The sequence below is a fragment of the Pteronotus mesoamericanus genome, unplaced genomic scaffold, assembly GCF_021234165.1.
Source record: "Pteronotus mesoamericanus isolate MK-2021 breed Mesoamerican mustached bat unplaced genomic scaffold, CSHL_Meso_final contig_65, whole genome shotgun sequence".
NCBI classification, from domain to species: domain Eukaryota; kingdom Metazoa; phylum Chordata; class Mammalia; order Chiroptera; family Mormoopidae; genus Pteronotus; species Pteronotus mesoamericanus.
The window spans coordinates 4,864,429-4,881,204 of NW_026555228.1; the positions used below are offsets into that span (position 1 = coordinate 4,864,429).

Consider the following 16,776-nt stretch of genomic DNA (forward strand, 5'->3'; position numbering starts at 1 on the left):
CACAGAGTTACAAACTACACCTGAGCTGAGGGAAGGTCGGAGCTTTGCAATGGATGAGTAATTGAAAATTTCATATTAGGTTAGAATGTACTTTTAAAAAAAGATTTTACTTATTTACTTTTCAGAGAGAGGGGAAGGGAGGGAGAAAGAGAGGGAGAGAAACATGAATGTGCAAGAGATTCATAGATTCGTTGCCTCTCGCATACCCCCAGCTGGGGGACCTGGCCTACAACCCAGGCATGTGCCCTGACTGGGAATCAAACCAGTGACCTTTTGGTTCATAGGCCGGCATTGAATCCCCTGAGCCACACCAGCCAGGGCAGAAAGGACTTTTTAACAGCCTAAAAAAAAATAAATAAAATGATTTCATTATACCTGAAAGTAATTGGAAAAGCTGTGGGGTTTGCTCAGGCCTCAAACTCTAGCCCTGAAGGAGGCATCAGGCAGGGGAGAGAGACCACAGAGCTTGTTTGAATAGTAAGGAAAAAAGTTTCTTCTTATTATATACATGTTACGGAGCCCAGCTTGTTCAGTAAATTAGATTTATAGATGTCTCAACTTTGTTCTTGTGATAGAAACAATCTTATAGCAATAAACTTTTTAACTAGTCTATTAGGTTACATCCAGAATGCATTTCAACAGTTTTGTCACTGCTTTTTTTTTTTTTTTTTAACTAGTTACAGCTTTAGTCTTGGTCTTGTCTTCCCTCTTTCTAGGTAAGGTTTATTACACTGCTGATTCATAGAATCACCCTGCTTCTCGAATGCATCCAATCCATAGCAAAGCCCTGCTTCCTCGAACCTTCCCCCGAGTTATCCTACAGGAGGCAATCAGCAAAGAAGGTCGCCACATTCACTAGTGCCACCATCACTTTGCTTTTATTGGACCCTTGCAGGGAAAGATATGTACAGGGGACTAGTGCAGGATGCACATGGCTGCTTAATGAACGACTACCACTTTCACACCAACTAATGCATGCCAGGGGTGCAATACTCATGGAATTAATTACTGTGTTAAATAGTTAACATTTTGTCCAAAGTTTTGGTAATATTTAACTGAGCACTGTCTTGACTGGAAGCAGAAAGGGTACGTTGTAGAGTAGTTCAACATTGCCGCTCAAAAACATTAGCCGCGCTGGTTTTTTCAATTCGTGTCTGGATTCCGGACTCTGGGCCCCGGGCCCCCCTCACCCAGCAAGCCGTGGAAAGGCGGCCCCCCCAGTCGCTGATTGCTCTGCGCAGGCGCTATTTCCCTAGCACGCATGCGCTGAATGCGGGCCAGGGTCTCTAATCTGTGCGCTCTGATTGGTTGAGCCCTTGCAGTCCGGCCCTGGCCCTGGGAACCGGGAGATCTCTCCAGACGTGGAGGCAGCTGATGGCTCCCCTTATTCGCCTGCCTTTCTCGGTGAGCCACGCCCCGGTTCGCCTGGGTCTGTGCCCACCCCTGCTCCGGGAGGGTCTCAGTGCGCCAGGGGCGGGCCTGTTCTGGGTGGAGAGGGGGAGCGAAGGGAGGAGGGGGAGGGTCTCCTGTGCGTCCTGGGCGGGCCTGCGGGGGTGGGGGGCAGGGTCTTGGTGCGCTCTAAGCTGAGCAGACTCGAAAGTTCCTACATCTCCTCTACTCCTCCAGATGAGGTCGTACGGTGTGTTTTTGGTGCCAGGCTGTCACCCTGGGACGGTTTGCAGCAGGCTTTGCTTGTCGCTCCACCTCACCCACTGGAACCCAAACCCGGCGGGCCCTTAAGCTGGTCCCTTCCACTTGCTGCACCTTTGCTAGGGATCAGCAGAATGCGAGAGGGCCCCAGTGCAGTATTGAGTGACAATTCAGAAACCTCCATGCCCCTACCAACATCTGGCATTTCTCTCCATAGTGGGAAGGAGCTTCCTGTGTAGCTGGAGAGGGGTATGTAGGTTACAGCTAGAAAGCTAAACTTTCTCTTTAGATCTTAGAGAGATCTAAAGAGAAATGTGCACCTTGCCCATACTGTACTATTAGTTAATATTTACAAGCTTTCCTATGCATTCAGTCAACAGATTTTTAGGGCCTACTCTTGCTGGTGCTGTATAAACTCTATTTTTGATATGTATTCAGAAGCTGGCAGTATAGGTTGGGTATCTAAGCATTACCTATATTAGCATATGCTCTAGAGCTGTGTTGTCCAGTATGGTAGCCACTAGCTATGTAAGGCTCTTTAGTACTTGAAAATGTGCCTAGTCCGAACTGAGTTGTGCAGGAAGTATAAAACAGCGAACTTGAGAATTAGTATGAAAAAATATAAAGTATCTATTTTTTTCTATCTATTACATGTTCAAATGGCAGTATATTTTATATATACTGGGTTAAATAAAATATATTGTTAATTTTGCTTGTTTGTTTTTTAATGTGGCTACTAGATAATTATAAATTCTATCTGTGGCTTGCATTATGTTTCTGTTGGAGAGCACTGCTCTAGAAAGAGACAAGCAAACTATGGCCTGCAGCCCACTCTAGCCTACCTGTCTGGAAAGAAAGATTTATTGGGGCAAAGCCATACCCATTCATTTATGTATTGTCAATGGTTGCTCTTCCTGCTACAGGAACCAGAGTTGAGTAGCGCACACAGAGATCAGATGGCCTACAAAGCAAAATATTTACTATTGGGCCTTTTAAATAAAAAGGTTGCCAACCCCCTATTCTAGAATAATGCATGATATGGAAGATGTATGCTCAACCTTTTAATCATAGACCTGTGTAATAGTGAGTCAGGCTTACTGTGTAGCAGGCGTAGTTCTCAGGACTTTATAAGGACTATCTAGCTTAATTCTCACATTAATCCTTGGATTGGATTTCCCTTATTTTGTAGATGAGGAAAGTGAGGTGCAGAATGGTCATGAATTTTACCCAACATGCTCAATGCACCTCACTTCTGGGAACTGTACTTTCTTGGCCCTTCTTATCCTCAAATGGCTTGACTCCTAGAGCCCGCTGGATTAGCCTACAGTAGACACCATGCTTTTCTTTTAAAACTAGAATTTTTGTTAGTGATTTTTTTTTTTAGCCTAGAATTGAGGTGAGGTTGCTCTGTTGTGGAAGAAGCTGAGGGGGTCCTGAGCTTAGGTGCAGTGGGTACAAGCAAGATGATCTGTAGTGAAAAGAATGAAGCCCACAAGCAGACAGGAGAGAACAACCAGAATGCTCTTAACTCACTTAACAAAGAATATTTGTTGAATAATAGTGAGCAGTGGCCCAGTGTTTGCCAGCCGTGTGTCAGTGAATGAAACAAACGTCATTCTTACGGTCTTATGGGGGAAAATAGGCAGTAAAAAATTAATGTGATAGGCACCATGAAAAAGCAGTGTGCCGATACTTGATGTTTTTAACAGGTCTCCTCATCTGTAAGATGGAAATAAGCCTGTCTCGGTTATTGTGAGGATTGAGATGGCATGCGTGTGCATGGCATGTAGAGTTGCTCGATGAATGTGCATTGCCTTCTGCTGTCAAGAGGTAAGTGAGGGAATGAATATGGGGAATTGGGTGCATCCTGACACTTAAAACATGGCAGTCACCACTTGTAATTTGTAGGGAAGGTTCTCAGGTTGGTTGTACACAAGCAGGCGTTTTTAACATTTTCTGATTTAATGGGGGCTCATCTAGCCGAATCGCAGGCAGGAAGGTTCTGTGTGTTCAGTCTAGGAGCAGGCTGGGAGCTGTCTCTGGGCTGATAGCAGCATCCGTGGGGCAGTCCTGCTGCCGGAAGGGACTTGTGCCTGTGCAGTGGTAGCAGGTCTGGTTTATTAAATCAGAGTCACCTGGCGAGCTGAAAAAATACCCAGGCCTACCTTCAGGGATTCTAGTTCATTCTGATGTCATTCTATCAAACAAGGGCCTGGCGTTGTTTGCTTTTGTGTTTTGCTGCTTCATTTCTCCAGATGGTTTGGATTCACAGTGAGGACTGAGCACCACTCATGGTGAGAGATAAGCCAGGCTCAGGGAGCTCCTGGAGCAAAGGTGCAGAGCGGTAAAGTGGTGAAGTGGGCAGTGCCTGTCGGTGGTTCAGTCAGGGCACGGAGGAGGCTGGAAGGGGATTTTGACTAGCTGGCCAGGGGCCCTGGCTCCATCCTGAGAGCACACGGAACCCCTGAAGGGCTCTAAGCAGGACAACGAAGGAATATCGTGCTAAGACCTGTGCTAAAGAATGGGCCCTCTAAGGAAGTGCAGTGAAGGCGGTGAGGAAGCAGTTGGAGCTGGCCGGCTGACGGCAAGCCCAGGTTCGGCGTCAGCATGCCTCCCGTCTGTGTCCCCTAGTGGGCGATGTCCATCCTTACAGGATGCAATTGGCCCCTTTCTTGTCTGTATTCCTTCCTCCCACTGGTCTGGCAGCTCCTTCAAGGCAGAGAATATCTCTCTAGGCTCAGCGTCTATCACGTACTAGATACATAATAAATATTTATAGAATGAACTGTGTAGAACTCTAAAGTGGACACACAGCTTGCTTTGTCTTTTTATGGCAGTTCCCAAGATTTTGTATCTCCGAGCTTCTACATTATACTCTCCTAGAGTGATTAATGCTTTATATTCACATAATTGTCCCATGGGGGGAGGAGAAAGTTTGACAAGATTTAAATGCTGTTAAATATATGGAGGACAATGGAAAACAGTGCGGCAGATCCTTGAACAAGTAAAAATTGAATTACCATATGACCCAGGAATCCCACTTGCGGGTATACACCCAGAAGAATCAAAAGCAGGGCCTCGAAGGGGTATCTGTATCCCTGCCTTCACAGCAGTATTATTCAGCAGAGCCAAAAGGTGGAAGCAGCCCAAGTGTCCATCGACAGATGAATGGATAAGCAAAACGTGATCTCCTCATTCAATGGAGCATTATTCAGCCTTAAAAAGGAAGGAAATCCTGACACATGCTACAACATGGATGAAACTTGATGATTTTTTTTCTTTTTAATTCATCTGAATTTGTCACAACCTTTTAAAGCAGAATGTGACTTGAGCACTACTATTTCCATTCACAAAACTTTGAGCTACTTTTGGAATGGCTTTACGCCATGCCTAGGTCAGCTTACAGTTTTGCTACTCTAACCAATACTAGTCTTTGGAAATAAGCCTTATGTAGAGTTACTCCCATTAAGTTGTTTTAGCTTAGCACACTAACTTCTATAGAGTCTGTACATGCAGTTGGTAACTACAGGAAATGGAAGGTTTAAAAAGGAGATGGTAGGGGATAAAGCTTGTTTACCTCAACACTTCAATAACAAAAGATGAAGGACCACAAAATTAACAAACATTTGACTACACACCCCTTATAACAAACAGAACCTCATCCTGTTAAAATAAACCAACATGAAACTGAAAAACTAGCTCTGCTCAGGGCCTGAACTATAACAGCATCGCACACTCAGAAATGGAAAGAAACCTTATCTTTCCTTAAGTAGTGACCGTCATGCCATACGGATTTTTTAAATGTTAACAAAAATAAAGAAAAAAGTCCTTGAGGAAACGACGATGTCATGCCAAGTGAAATAAGCCAGACCAAAAAAAAGGCAAATAAATACTATATGATTTCCCTTGTGTGAAGTATCTAATGTAGGCAAACTCACAGAGCTAGAAAGTAGAACGCTGGTTGCCCAGTGCTACATGGTAGGGAGGAGCAGGGAATGGGGAGTTAGTGTTTAGTGGGCACAAAGCTTGTTTTGAAAGGTGAAGAGAGTTCTGGAGGTTGGTTGCACAGCACTGAATGTACTTAACAGTGCTATACACTTCAGAAGGGTTAAGATGGTAAATTTTGTGATATGTGTAGTTTACCACAATTAAAAATTGAAAAAGAATAAATATGGAGGAGAGGTACCTAAGGGACATACAGAATGAAGAGCGGAGTGCTCATGCATGAGTGCGTAACGCGTGTAGATTTCCGTGAGTGAGGAAGGAGATTGGCAGGAGTGCCAGATCGCTGCTCTCAGGCCACCGATGCCCTGAAGCTACAGTTAAGTTCCCCTTCAGAATTTCCTGGACACTCTGACCCCTCGTTGAGAAATTTTAACCCAAGTTAAATATTGCCTAACCTCCTTGTGGGCACTCTAGACCTGTCTCTTATTAACCAGCCTCCTGACATCCGGCAAACTCCAATCCTGATTCTTTTGGGGTTAATGCACATAGAATGAATATAGAATGCAGACGGGATGAATATTTCTTCTTTGTTAGGAAACCTTCCAGCAAGTCGGGGAGGGCTGGAGACCTCCTCGTTATGACATGCTTCATTGACTTCCTCCAAACCCTGAGATCTCAGGCGGGCAGTTTTGAAGCAAATATCCAGCAATTGAGGGTGTATATTTTTAAAAGATTTTTCTGTGCTATCTTGCCTGTTCTTTGTTTACTGAGCCTTTGATGTTTGGGAAGACCTCATTTACTGTCTTCAGTCTTTTAAAGGTGGAATCCCAAAAAAGGAAAAACAATGATCTCGAAGTACTAAATCTTGATAATTAGAAAAATAGCCACTCAAGATCCTGAATTGGTGGCACATTGGTCCATTCATGGACTCTTAAATGACTAAAAAAAAAAATTAAAAAATGTAATAAAAATAAATAAGTAACAGACTGCCCAGGTTGTCTACATTCTGGTGGTAAAAATGCAAGACAGGGAATCCTGGTCATTCTTGAGCTGACCTATAGGGAAACACGAGGAGGCACCTTGTAGCTGTGGCCAAGGGTACTTAATTCATATATTTGGTGGTAAAATTTGAGGGGAGAGTCAGCTGTTTCAGCACCAGCGACAGCCGTCTGAGGAGATTGTGAATGCTAATCTGAATGCAGAGCCCTCGGCGATGGAGCACGTTTCCGCCATTCTGATTCCAGAGGGAGGGTTGAGTGGTCCATTTACATCGCCATTCTTCAATAGGCATATATCTTAAATGTCTATAGAGTTCATCGTGAAATTATATTAAACTAGTAACTTTGCTGCTTATGAAAATAATACGCATCATAGGAAGTATAGAAAAGAGTAAGAGAACAAACCAAAATCACCTTAATCTTACCATTCAGAAAATGCCAGTCTAAAATTTCGTGTATCTGTTTTCGGCCTTTCACATGTGATTTTTAAGTAAAATTTGGTTCAGGCTCTGTATGTTGTTTCTAAATATCAGTTTTATTCAGATATAATTTATGTACCATACAATTCCCCTATTTAAAGTGGACACTTTAGCGTACAAGATGAGAAGAGTTCTGGAGGTTGGTTGCACAACACTGGTTGTACTTAACATTATTGAACTGTACACTTGAAAAAGGGTTAAGATGGTTCATTTTAATGGTATGTGTGGGTTTTAGTATTTTAACAGTTGCACAACTCATCACCACAATGAGCTTTAGAGAACATTTTTCACCTCACCCAGGAAGAACTCTGTACCCCGTAAGAGCCGCTCTCCTCATTCTACTCACTCATCTCCCCAGCCGTAGCCAGCCACTAATTTACTTTGTGTCCCTATGGATTTGCCTGTTCTGGACATTTCGTAAAATGAAATTATACAATATGTGGTTTCTGTGCCTTTAATGTAGCATAGTGTTTTTGAAGCTCATCCATGCTGTGGTATGTATCAGAATTTCATTTGTTTTTATTGCCAAATAACATCCCATTGTACGGATATACTACATTTTGTGTATTCATCAGTTGATAGACATTTGGGTTGTTTCTACTTTTTGTCTGTTATGAATAATGTTTCTATGAACATTTATGTGGAAGTTTAACCATTTGGGGCCTTCTAGTTTCTTCTCATTTTGAAGAAAATTCTTACACATACAGCCTCCACGTCTCTCATTTCCTGAAAGTAAGTTTATGGAAGTAGATATGCTAACTAAAAGGACATTATATTTTACAGCACTTGTCAGACAGTTTCTAGGAAGCCTGCATTCATTCCCTCTGTAATCACTTCAGCGTTGTTAGCCTGAGTATCTTCAGTGATGGTTATTTAATATCAAGTACGATAAAATGGGAGTCCATGAATTTTTTAAAAGACAGGGTCCCTGCCATCAAGATGCTCATGTTCATGGTAGACCACATGGGCAGATACAGATCCACAGGTATCATGTAGGCAAGATTATGTACATTAATGACGTGGAGAGAAAAATGGACAAGTTAGGTCAAGTAAACCCTTGCCTGCTCAGGATGAGATTCACACAGATGTAGTCATCAAGCAACTTCTTACACTTAAAAGGTAAAAAAAGAAAAAAGTTAACAGAACCAATCTCTGGCCTAGGGACCAGCTACTCCAAAGTCATAAGTCCTCTGCATTGCCTAGTCTGAACCTTTACCCCATTGATCAGAAGACTCAGATGTCAGTACTGTGGGGCCCGTTGAACACCTGGGGGCCCATCAGACCTGGCGGCTCCAACTGCCTCCCAACCTGTGCTAGCTCACGACTTCTTTAGATTCCTTGGGACATCTAAACAGTATCCCCCTTTGTCCTGTTTCTCATTCTTTTCTATTCATAAAAGTGCCATGTAAAGATGATAAAATCAGCCAGTAGTTCTGTTATATGGCTGAGTATGGGGGGAAGTAGTCCAGCCTTGCTCAGCCGTACCCTGCGGATGTTGACACTGGCATGATTTCATCCCCAACGTGACCACTAAATTCCATGCATGCAAGGGAACTGACCAATCATGATCCCGGAAGCCCATTGATTGTAAAATCAGAGGTGGCATAAGTTATAGCAGATCTTCTAGCAAGCTTCCTTTAAGATGCAGTTAATGCAGAAGCCGTTGGCAGTGCCATTTTTTAAAAACGACTGAGAATCAAACTTTTGAAACTTAACCATGCCACACTGCAGATCCCGTTTTCTAACACGTCACACCTATTTTTATTATGTAACTCCTTTAGAAACACTGAGTGGCAGAAAGTACTATGCTACTATCAGGAAGCTATGACTGGTAAACGCAAGCCTAAGAAAATGGAAAACTCTGTTTTCTTTGCAGCTGTGAAAATGTCTGACAGGACCCAGATAGCTGCCAGAGCTTCCCTTATTGAGCAGCTGATGTCTGAAAGGAACTTTGAGGATCTTGGCAACCACCTGACTGAGCTAGAAACTCTGCATGTGACTAAGGAGCATCTCCAGCAGACAGATGTCGTCAGAGCTGTGTACAGAGTCCTCAAAAACTGCCCCACAGTGGCTTTGAAAAAGAAAGCCAAGTGTTTGCTGTCAAAATGGAAAGCTCTTTACAAGGATCCTCATTTCAAACCACGGGACCCCACATTCTTCCCTACCAGTGGAAATAACAGAAACTCAGGACTTTCTTATGACTCAAGTCAAGAGGAGACATTGGGCAGTTCCAGTTCTGGTTCTCTGCTATCATCTCAAGACGTTATGGCTCAAGCCACCGAAGTGATTGTGCCTGAAGATAGCCCTAGTCAAATGGAACCAAAGGAAGAGCATGTCATGGGTGATGGCCCTAAATCCACAGGCAGGGGATCAAGTGAGTCGCTGGATCCTGCTGTGCCCGTGAGAATTAAATGCACAGAGCTGCTCTATGAAGCTTTGACTAGTTCTTCCACCGATCAGCCCAAAGCCGAATTGTGGCACAACTTGGCAAGAGAAATTGAAGAGCACATTTTTACCCTGTATCCAAGGAACCTCAAAAAATATAAAACTTGTATCAGAAGCAAAGTTGCCAATCTGAAGAACCCCAAAAATTCTCACTTGCAACAAAACTTGCTCTCTGGGGCCATGTCACCGAGAGAATTCGCTGAAATGACGGTGATGGAAATGGCAAGCAAGGAACTGAAACAGTTGAGAGCCTCCTATACGGAATGTGGCATACAGGAACATTGCCTTCCGCAAGTGACTGAGGGCACACCGACAAAGAAAATAAAATGCAGACGCTGTGAGAAGTTCAATTGCAAGGTCACTGTAATCGCCAGAGGGACACTTTTCCTTCCAAGCTGGGTGCGGAAATCCAACCCAGACGAAGAAATGATGACCTATGTCATCTGTAATGAGTGTGGAGAGCAGTGGTACCACAGCAATTGGGTGTGCTTGTAGTTGTAAATAAATGTTCTCAATACCACGTAACAGGAGTGCTGCCTTTTATTTGTATCGCCCTTTCATGCTTGTTTTTAAAATCTTACACGCACAGTTCTTAAAACAACCCTAAGAAGGAGGAAAGAAGGTAGTTTGCTGAAATTCACCCCAGTGTCACTGAAAGTTGATGGTTTGGATGGAGAGCGGATGGCTGTTGGCGTTGCACTCTGTGGCCACTTAGTACTTTGCCATCCACAGAGTGGCTGAGCGTGGCTCAGCATCACCCAGGAGCCTGTTGGGAATGCAGGCTCTCAGGCCCCAAGCTACTGAATCCGCATCTGCATTTTGGCAGGAATCCCTCCTGACCCTGTCCAAGATAGTTTGAGAAGCGCCACTGTAGCATTAGGCCTGTAGTTCTCAGCAGCAGCTGCGAGTTAGAATCGTTTGGGCAGCTTTGAACCCTCACCGAGGGGGAGAGCCCACCCTTGAACAATTACCTTTGTATCTATGGGCTGTGACCCAGGCTTCAATATTTCTTTTAATACCACAAGTTATTTTAAGATACAGTCAGAGTGGAACACTGCTCATCCTTAGGCACTCGCTTGGTTCTTTTCACAGCTCTGAGAAAAGACTGTTATTCTGTATACTTTACAGATGATCAAACGGGTCCACAGAGGTGCCACGACTTGCCCAGGCTGCACTGCCATAGATAGCCCAACTGGAACTGCTCCCAGATTTTCTTCCTCCAAATTCACCGTGGGAGACTGCCCCCGCGGTGACCTCTGAGCAGTGTGTTCCTGGAGATGTGGGACTGAATGAATAGTTCCTGGAGGCTCTAACATTGAGTAACTAGAGCTTTGTTATTTTCCCCTCTCTTTTCTCACTTTACAGGTCTCCCTTAAGCTCCAAAAGTTAGCCTATAACTAATCCCACAGTAGTTTGTTTTGAGTCCTTGATTAGTTGAAGGAGTCATGTATTTTTTTTCTTTACAAAGTTCTCCAAGGCATATAAACTCTTCAACTGTGACGTTTGGTTTCTGATGTGAGGGAGTCTTCCTGTTCTCAAGGGCATGTGTGGTAGGTCCGTAGGGGAGGACAGAAACCCTCTTAGGCTCTGAGGCTGCAAATTAGACTGACAGAAGACAGATTAACAAGGGAAAACGAGTTTATTAACGCTGTAGCATGATACATGCGGGAGAAACTCAGTGATGGGTAATGCAAAGGGGTGGTTAGAACTGGCATCTTAACAAAGAACAGTACATTTGTAGAGGAGTAACAAGACAAAGTAAAGGGGCTTTGGGCTTCTAGGGGCAGTAAACTGGGAAAGCAAATATATGAGGGACCTAACGGAAGATGGAAGTTATTTAGTCAGGTTTGTTTGTGTGGACTCTTCTTAGTGCTCTCTTTCTGGTGATAAGGTTGTTACCCGCTTCCTGGTACAAAAATTCATGAATGGAGTTTATGTCCTGCTGTCTGGGAGGATGGGGAGCTCATCCTGTGTCTGCTTTTTCTTAATCTGCTTTCAGCTCAGAATGATCCTCATGCCAGGATCGCATATCTTGGGGTGGCAACCTCTGATCCCCGCCCCGGGGCCTGAAGTTCCAATTCTGCTTATGCAGAGACAGGGATTAATCTGTCAGAGGAAGTTCATTGCTTCAGCCTTTGAATCTGCCAACACTTCTCTAATAAATGAATTGAAAAGGAAATGACTTCCTTGAGGCGTTACAGTGTTTAACCAATCAGTATAATTGTTTCAACACAAGTCGTCCATGTGATTTTTTTTCTCTCTTAAAATTCATACGATGTTAATTGTAATAGCTTTAACAAGTTTACTTCTGAGTTATCTCCAACTATGTAACCGACACATTTTCACAAGGTCTTTTCTCCCAGCTTTCTTCACTTGCTTTGCCAGAACTCTGAAGGCCTGAGTGCACACACGCAGTTTACGTGCCTCATGGCAGAACCCCCAAAAGGTGCTCAAAACTTACATGTCTTCGTGTGTTCAAATGGTTTTGAAGAAATCAGCTTGCGGCCATCAAGTGTGAATTCTATTTTGATCTCTTTCCTCCCTATTACTTCCTAGGGCTGCTTATTCAGATGCGACATGTTAATCTTTTGAAGAGAAACTTGCAAAGTCACCTAAAACTTCAAGTTTCATGAAGTATGGTTTCACGTGACTTAGAATGATCTTAAAAACTATTCAGTGAGTACAAAAGAGCACAGTATGTGAAAACCAAGGATGATTAGTTCATGCCAGTGTTTGCTTTGGATTAGGGGGGTTTTCGTGTATGTTTGAGGTTTGGGGTTTTTTGGGTGGGTACTTTTTATTTATACTGGAATTTTGCAAACTAAATTTTAGACAAAAACACCTGAAATGGAAATTCCTTTACACTCTCAGATGTAAAAGTCTAGGTAGTCTCTCTCATTTTATATTAACTTTTGTTAGTGACTTTCGCAACTAGAGTTAGGAAAATAGTAATCTGGGTGTTTTTTTTTTTTTCTTTTAGCCAATGAGATAGCATTACATTTTCTGGGCATAGATCATTGTTCTTTCACATCCTATGTCTTATTCCCTAAAATGAAGAGTTTTGTTTTTGTTTTCTTAAGAAAAATAATTGCTTGTGGGGTAAAGGAGCCTTCATTTAATTTAAAATCACTTTTACAGGAAACGGCCCCAGGGCAAAGGGTGCCCGTCACAGACAAGGTACAGCAAGGGCCCACTGGGGCTGAGACGTAGTGGCAAGGGGAAGGAGGGTGACAGGTGAAATCAAGGAGCCACCGGGTTCATGAAGGCCCTGTCAGTCATGATGAGGACTTCGGGGTTTTCTCCAAGCCTGATGGGAAGCTGTGGAAGCTAGGGAGTTGGTAGTGATAAGATTCAACTGACCCTTGATGGCCCAAATTTCACGTACCTGGTTTCAAACACGAGTGCACAAAGGCAGGTCTCCCTGCACCGTTAACGGTTGACAGAGTCCTAGATGCTGGGGTTCAGAACACGCTACCCCAAAATATGGCGCCTTGGCATATAGGGTACTTTAAGCTGAAGGAATTTGAGAACTGGCAGATGTAGGAGAGACTCTCTGATCTCCCCCTTCTCCCTTGATGCGGGTCATAGGACCCTCCAGTGAGAGGCGCCCTCCCCACACCTGAGGGAAAGACCATTCTTATGGCTCCAGATAGAGAGATGCTGAGAGGAGTCTGAATGAACAGCCTCGCTAGGTTTCCCACAGACCCCTACCCTTGGCTCATACCCTTTGTCCTATCACATTTTCCCATGGCTTTCCGCTCTTCATCAAAGCGAGTATAAAACCACTTGGGTTTAACCGTTTCTTTGGCTATTTAGTTCCTGATCAAGGCTCTTGTGTCATGTAAAACTTACATTAAACAAATGTGTATGCATTCTTCTGGTTAATTTTCCTTTTGGTACACAACCGCAGCCAAGAACATAGATGTGTAGAAGAGAAGTGATTTTCCCTCCCTGCATTGGCAATGTTGCAAATGGATGTTTCATAAAATACCACCAACGCCAAATTCCCTACCTGTGGCCCATAAGAAAAAATAACAAACAGCACAGAAACTCTGCACAATGCGAGTATAGCCTGGGTCCTGGTTGCCATGGTTACGCAGAGTAGCTCTGCATTGGGCACAAACATCAGTTGTTATACCTGAATGCAGAAAGGCTCTCTTCATGGGTTTGCCCACATCACTCTCCTTTTGTGCATGTCACTCCTTTTAGATCAAAACTTGGTACAATTGCAGCTCTGTCTCCTTCCCAGCCTTTCCTGTGATCAGAGGCTCCTTTCATTCCCTATTTCCATTTCCAAGGACCAGTCAGGAAGCCTGTGGCTGGCAGGGCTCCGCTGCCTCTGCAAGGGCTGAGCCTTCTTCTTTTAGGTCAGATTGCTTTGTTATTTATAACTTACCAGTAAATGCAAAATAATTGACTCAAATACTTTTCTGTCTCAGCAGTATTTACTGTAAGGGCCTAGGTTATAGAAGCCACCTTTCCTAAGAGACTGCAACTTGAAGGAAGAACCCGTAAAAAGTTCATATAATCTCATTTGCAATATTATTTAAGACTAGGCTTCCGGAGATGTCACTGTGTGTTATCAGAAAGGCTACATGGTAATGATTGCATGCTGCTTTACACTTTGCCAGGTGCTGGAAGCAGAGAGGTGACCAAGACACCATCCCAGGCCTCGGGACCCACACAAGCAGGTGAAGTGCCAATGCCAAGTAGCCAGCAGTCATTTTACATTTGAAGACACCGGTGGGGGGTGGTAGGGGCCTTGGGGCATCAGGGAGGGCTTCACAGAGGCTGTGACCCTTCAGGGAAATCTTAAAGTTAGCCGGGCAGAGGAAGGGCTAAGGATGTTCCATCAGCATGTTTGCTGCATTCCTGGCACTTCACATACAGCATCTCATTTCATCTTTGCAACCACTGTGCCAGCATTTTAGAGGTGAGGAAAGTGACAGAGAGGGGTTGGTACTTGCCCAAGGGTACATAGAGACAAAGCCAGGGTATCTCATAAGACAGGTGGGGTTTTCTTTTGCATATCAGTTGGCTTCCAGCGAAGGCCAGGCTTCCTGCTAATTCCACGCAAGGTTAAACAGTTTTTTAAAAATTGTGGTTTGGTTTTCTCAGTGACACAAGCATGTGGTTAATAGACTCCCCCTTGGCTGTATATTCCTCCCTCTGATGGAGAGATCAACCAGAAACACCTGGCATGGGTTGCTGGCTTTCTGGACATAGGGTGAGCCTTCCCGAACCTTCTTGTGACACCTCTTTGGTTTTATCTGATTTTCTGAAAAGGAAATGATTTTTAAAATACTTAAATTTTAAAATAAAAACATGGAACTTTTGAAGGGGCATTTAAATGTTTATATTTTTATGAATTTGAAGACTATAGGTATATAAGTGCAGTTTCAAATACCATTTCCTATGAAATATAGTGACATTTATATCTTCATTATCTGTATGACCTAGAAAAAAATATGTAACAAAGATAACAATTATGACAAAATAACCAAGCTGTCTCGCATCCTTTATTACATTATTGCAAGCATCCTACAGGACAGTAAAATAAATAAGAATTAAAATTAATTTGTTGGACATGTTCTTGCTTTTTAAATATAAACAAGGTTCAAATAGGAGTAGGCTCCAAGTACTCATTACTCTTTTTCTAATGATGACCCATATTTTTAAAACATCTCAAACAGCCGTGGAGAATTGACTTAATCTAGTGAGTAAGAAAATTAAAATATTGGGCACTCAAAATTTTCGTACTATTTTTGAAATATATATTCACTTTAAAAATGTAAATTAACACATAGCCCCCAACCAGCTCATTTTATTTATTTATTTTTTTTCAGTTACACTTTATATTCAATATTACTGTATTAGTTTCAGGTGTACAGCAAAGTGGTTAGACAACCATATACTTTACAAAGGGTTCCCCTATATTTCTAGTACTCACCTGGCAACATACATAGTTGTTAATTACAATATTATTTTTTTGCAGGGTCTACAAAAAATTTTATTGAAACTGAAGAAATAACACAACAGCCTTCCTAGAATGGGGGCCACCATCCCCATTCCAGTTCCCACAATGTTGAACACAGAGCTTGTACAGTAAAGAATTTTTTTTTTAAAGAGACATTTGCATGTAGAAATCACATTCTGCTCCAACAACTTCGTGAACTAGACTATTTACAAACTGCCACATTTTAGTATTCCTTTTATGGTTGTTGTCTCCTTTGTCCCTACCCAGGGGGTCCAGGACTTTCCCTTGACTGATCCTGAAGGAATGGGTACAATGTAGAGGAAAGGGCACTGGGCTTTACAGAGCTGTTGGCACCAGCCTAGGGGCCTGTCCCTCACCAGAGGGAGATGGATAATGTCCTCCCAATGTGGGAGTGGGGGGCTGGTGCAGAAGGCAGGGGAGATTAGATGGAGCAGGCAGGTAGGCACAAGCATCCATAGCCCTTCCTGATCCCTCCCTGTGCCCGCTCACCTGGGGCGAGGGGCGAGGATCACATCAAGAGCCAACAACTAGTTGCAGCGAGGAGGGGTCAGCCCAGTCAGGGTGTAGGGAGAAGCCCCCCACACCAGCCGCAACTCCGGTGAACAGCCAGCAAAGTGCCCACCCATCCCGGGGTGGGAACAGGGGCTGGTAGGTAGGAAGGATGAGGCCAGCGTTGCCCCCAGCCTCTGTCCAACAGGGCAGGAATGAAGGGAGCAAAGGGCCGAAATGCTCCAAGGAAGGGGTAAGGAAGTTGGCCCTCGTGGGCAGCTCCCGCAGCCCAGGGGCTGGGAGAAGGCAGACCTTGCTTGCAAGCGCTGTGGGCCCTGGTGGGGGTGGGCCCTGGGCAAGCTCGAGAGAAAGCAGGCCGGGCAGGGGCACGAGGCGGCGGCAGGCGTTGCCCATCAGCATGTGCCCTGCCATGCGCCTTGTGGGGCCTGCCAGGGCAGGCGGGCTGGCCACCCCGCTATTAGCCCTCATCAGCCAGCAGGCACTGGGGTCTGCAGACAGACCTGCCCCCAAGAAACAGGGCAGCACCCCCCCCCGCCCCCACCGCGCTCACAGCTGAGGGCGCAGGCCAAGGGTGTAATCTGGAGTAAGGCTTCAGCCTAGTTCCTCAGTGGAAGCCACGCCCCGAGCCTGAGGGTTCCTGGCTGAGGCAGGAGGTGCTTAGGCCTGCAACCCCCCAGGCTCACGCGTCACAGAGGGTCACGGGGACGTGCACCTGGATACAGGGCCTTCACGCTCCCCTGAGGAATCCGGT

At 44.3% G+C, this 16,776-nt stretch overlaps 1 protein-coding gene across 3 annotated transcripts; it reads left to right on the forward strand.

Annotated features, from left to right (window-relative positions):
* The first annotated feature begins 1,314 nt into the window (after nt 1–1,314).
* Nucleotides 1,315–15,624, forward strand: TCEANC (transcription elongation factor A N-terminal and central domain containing). Of its 3 annotated transcripts, XR_008529762.1 has the most exons (4): nt 3,366–3,480; nt 12,074–12,193; nt 14,149–14,208; nt 15,513–15,624. XR_008529762.1 is itself a non-coding variant. In XM_054581182.1 (3 exons), the coding sequence occupies exons 2-3, from the start codon at nt 3,450–3,452 to the stop codon at nt 10,010–10,012; spliced, it is 1,095 nt and encodes a 364-aa protein (XP_054437157.1). In that variant the 5' UTR covers nt 1,315–1,404; nt 3,360–3,449; the 3' UTR covers nt 10,013–10,055. The 3 variants fall into 3 exon arrangements, 1 of the variants encoding a protein (XP_054437157.1); XM_054581182.1 differs by lacking the exons at nt 12,074–12,193; nt 14,149–14,208; nt 15,513–15,624 and adding exons at nt 1,315–1,404; nt 8,949–10,055 and having other exon boundaries at nt 3,360–3,480; XR_008529763.1 differs by lacking the exon at nt 12,074–12,193.
* The last annotated feature ends 1,152 nt before the right edge of the window (nt 15,625–16,776 follow it).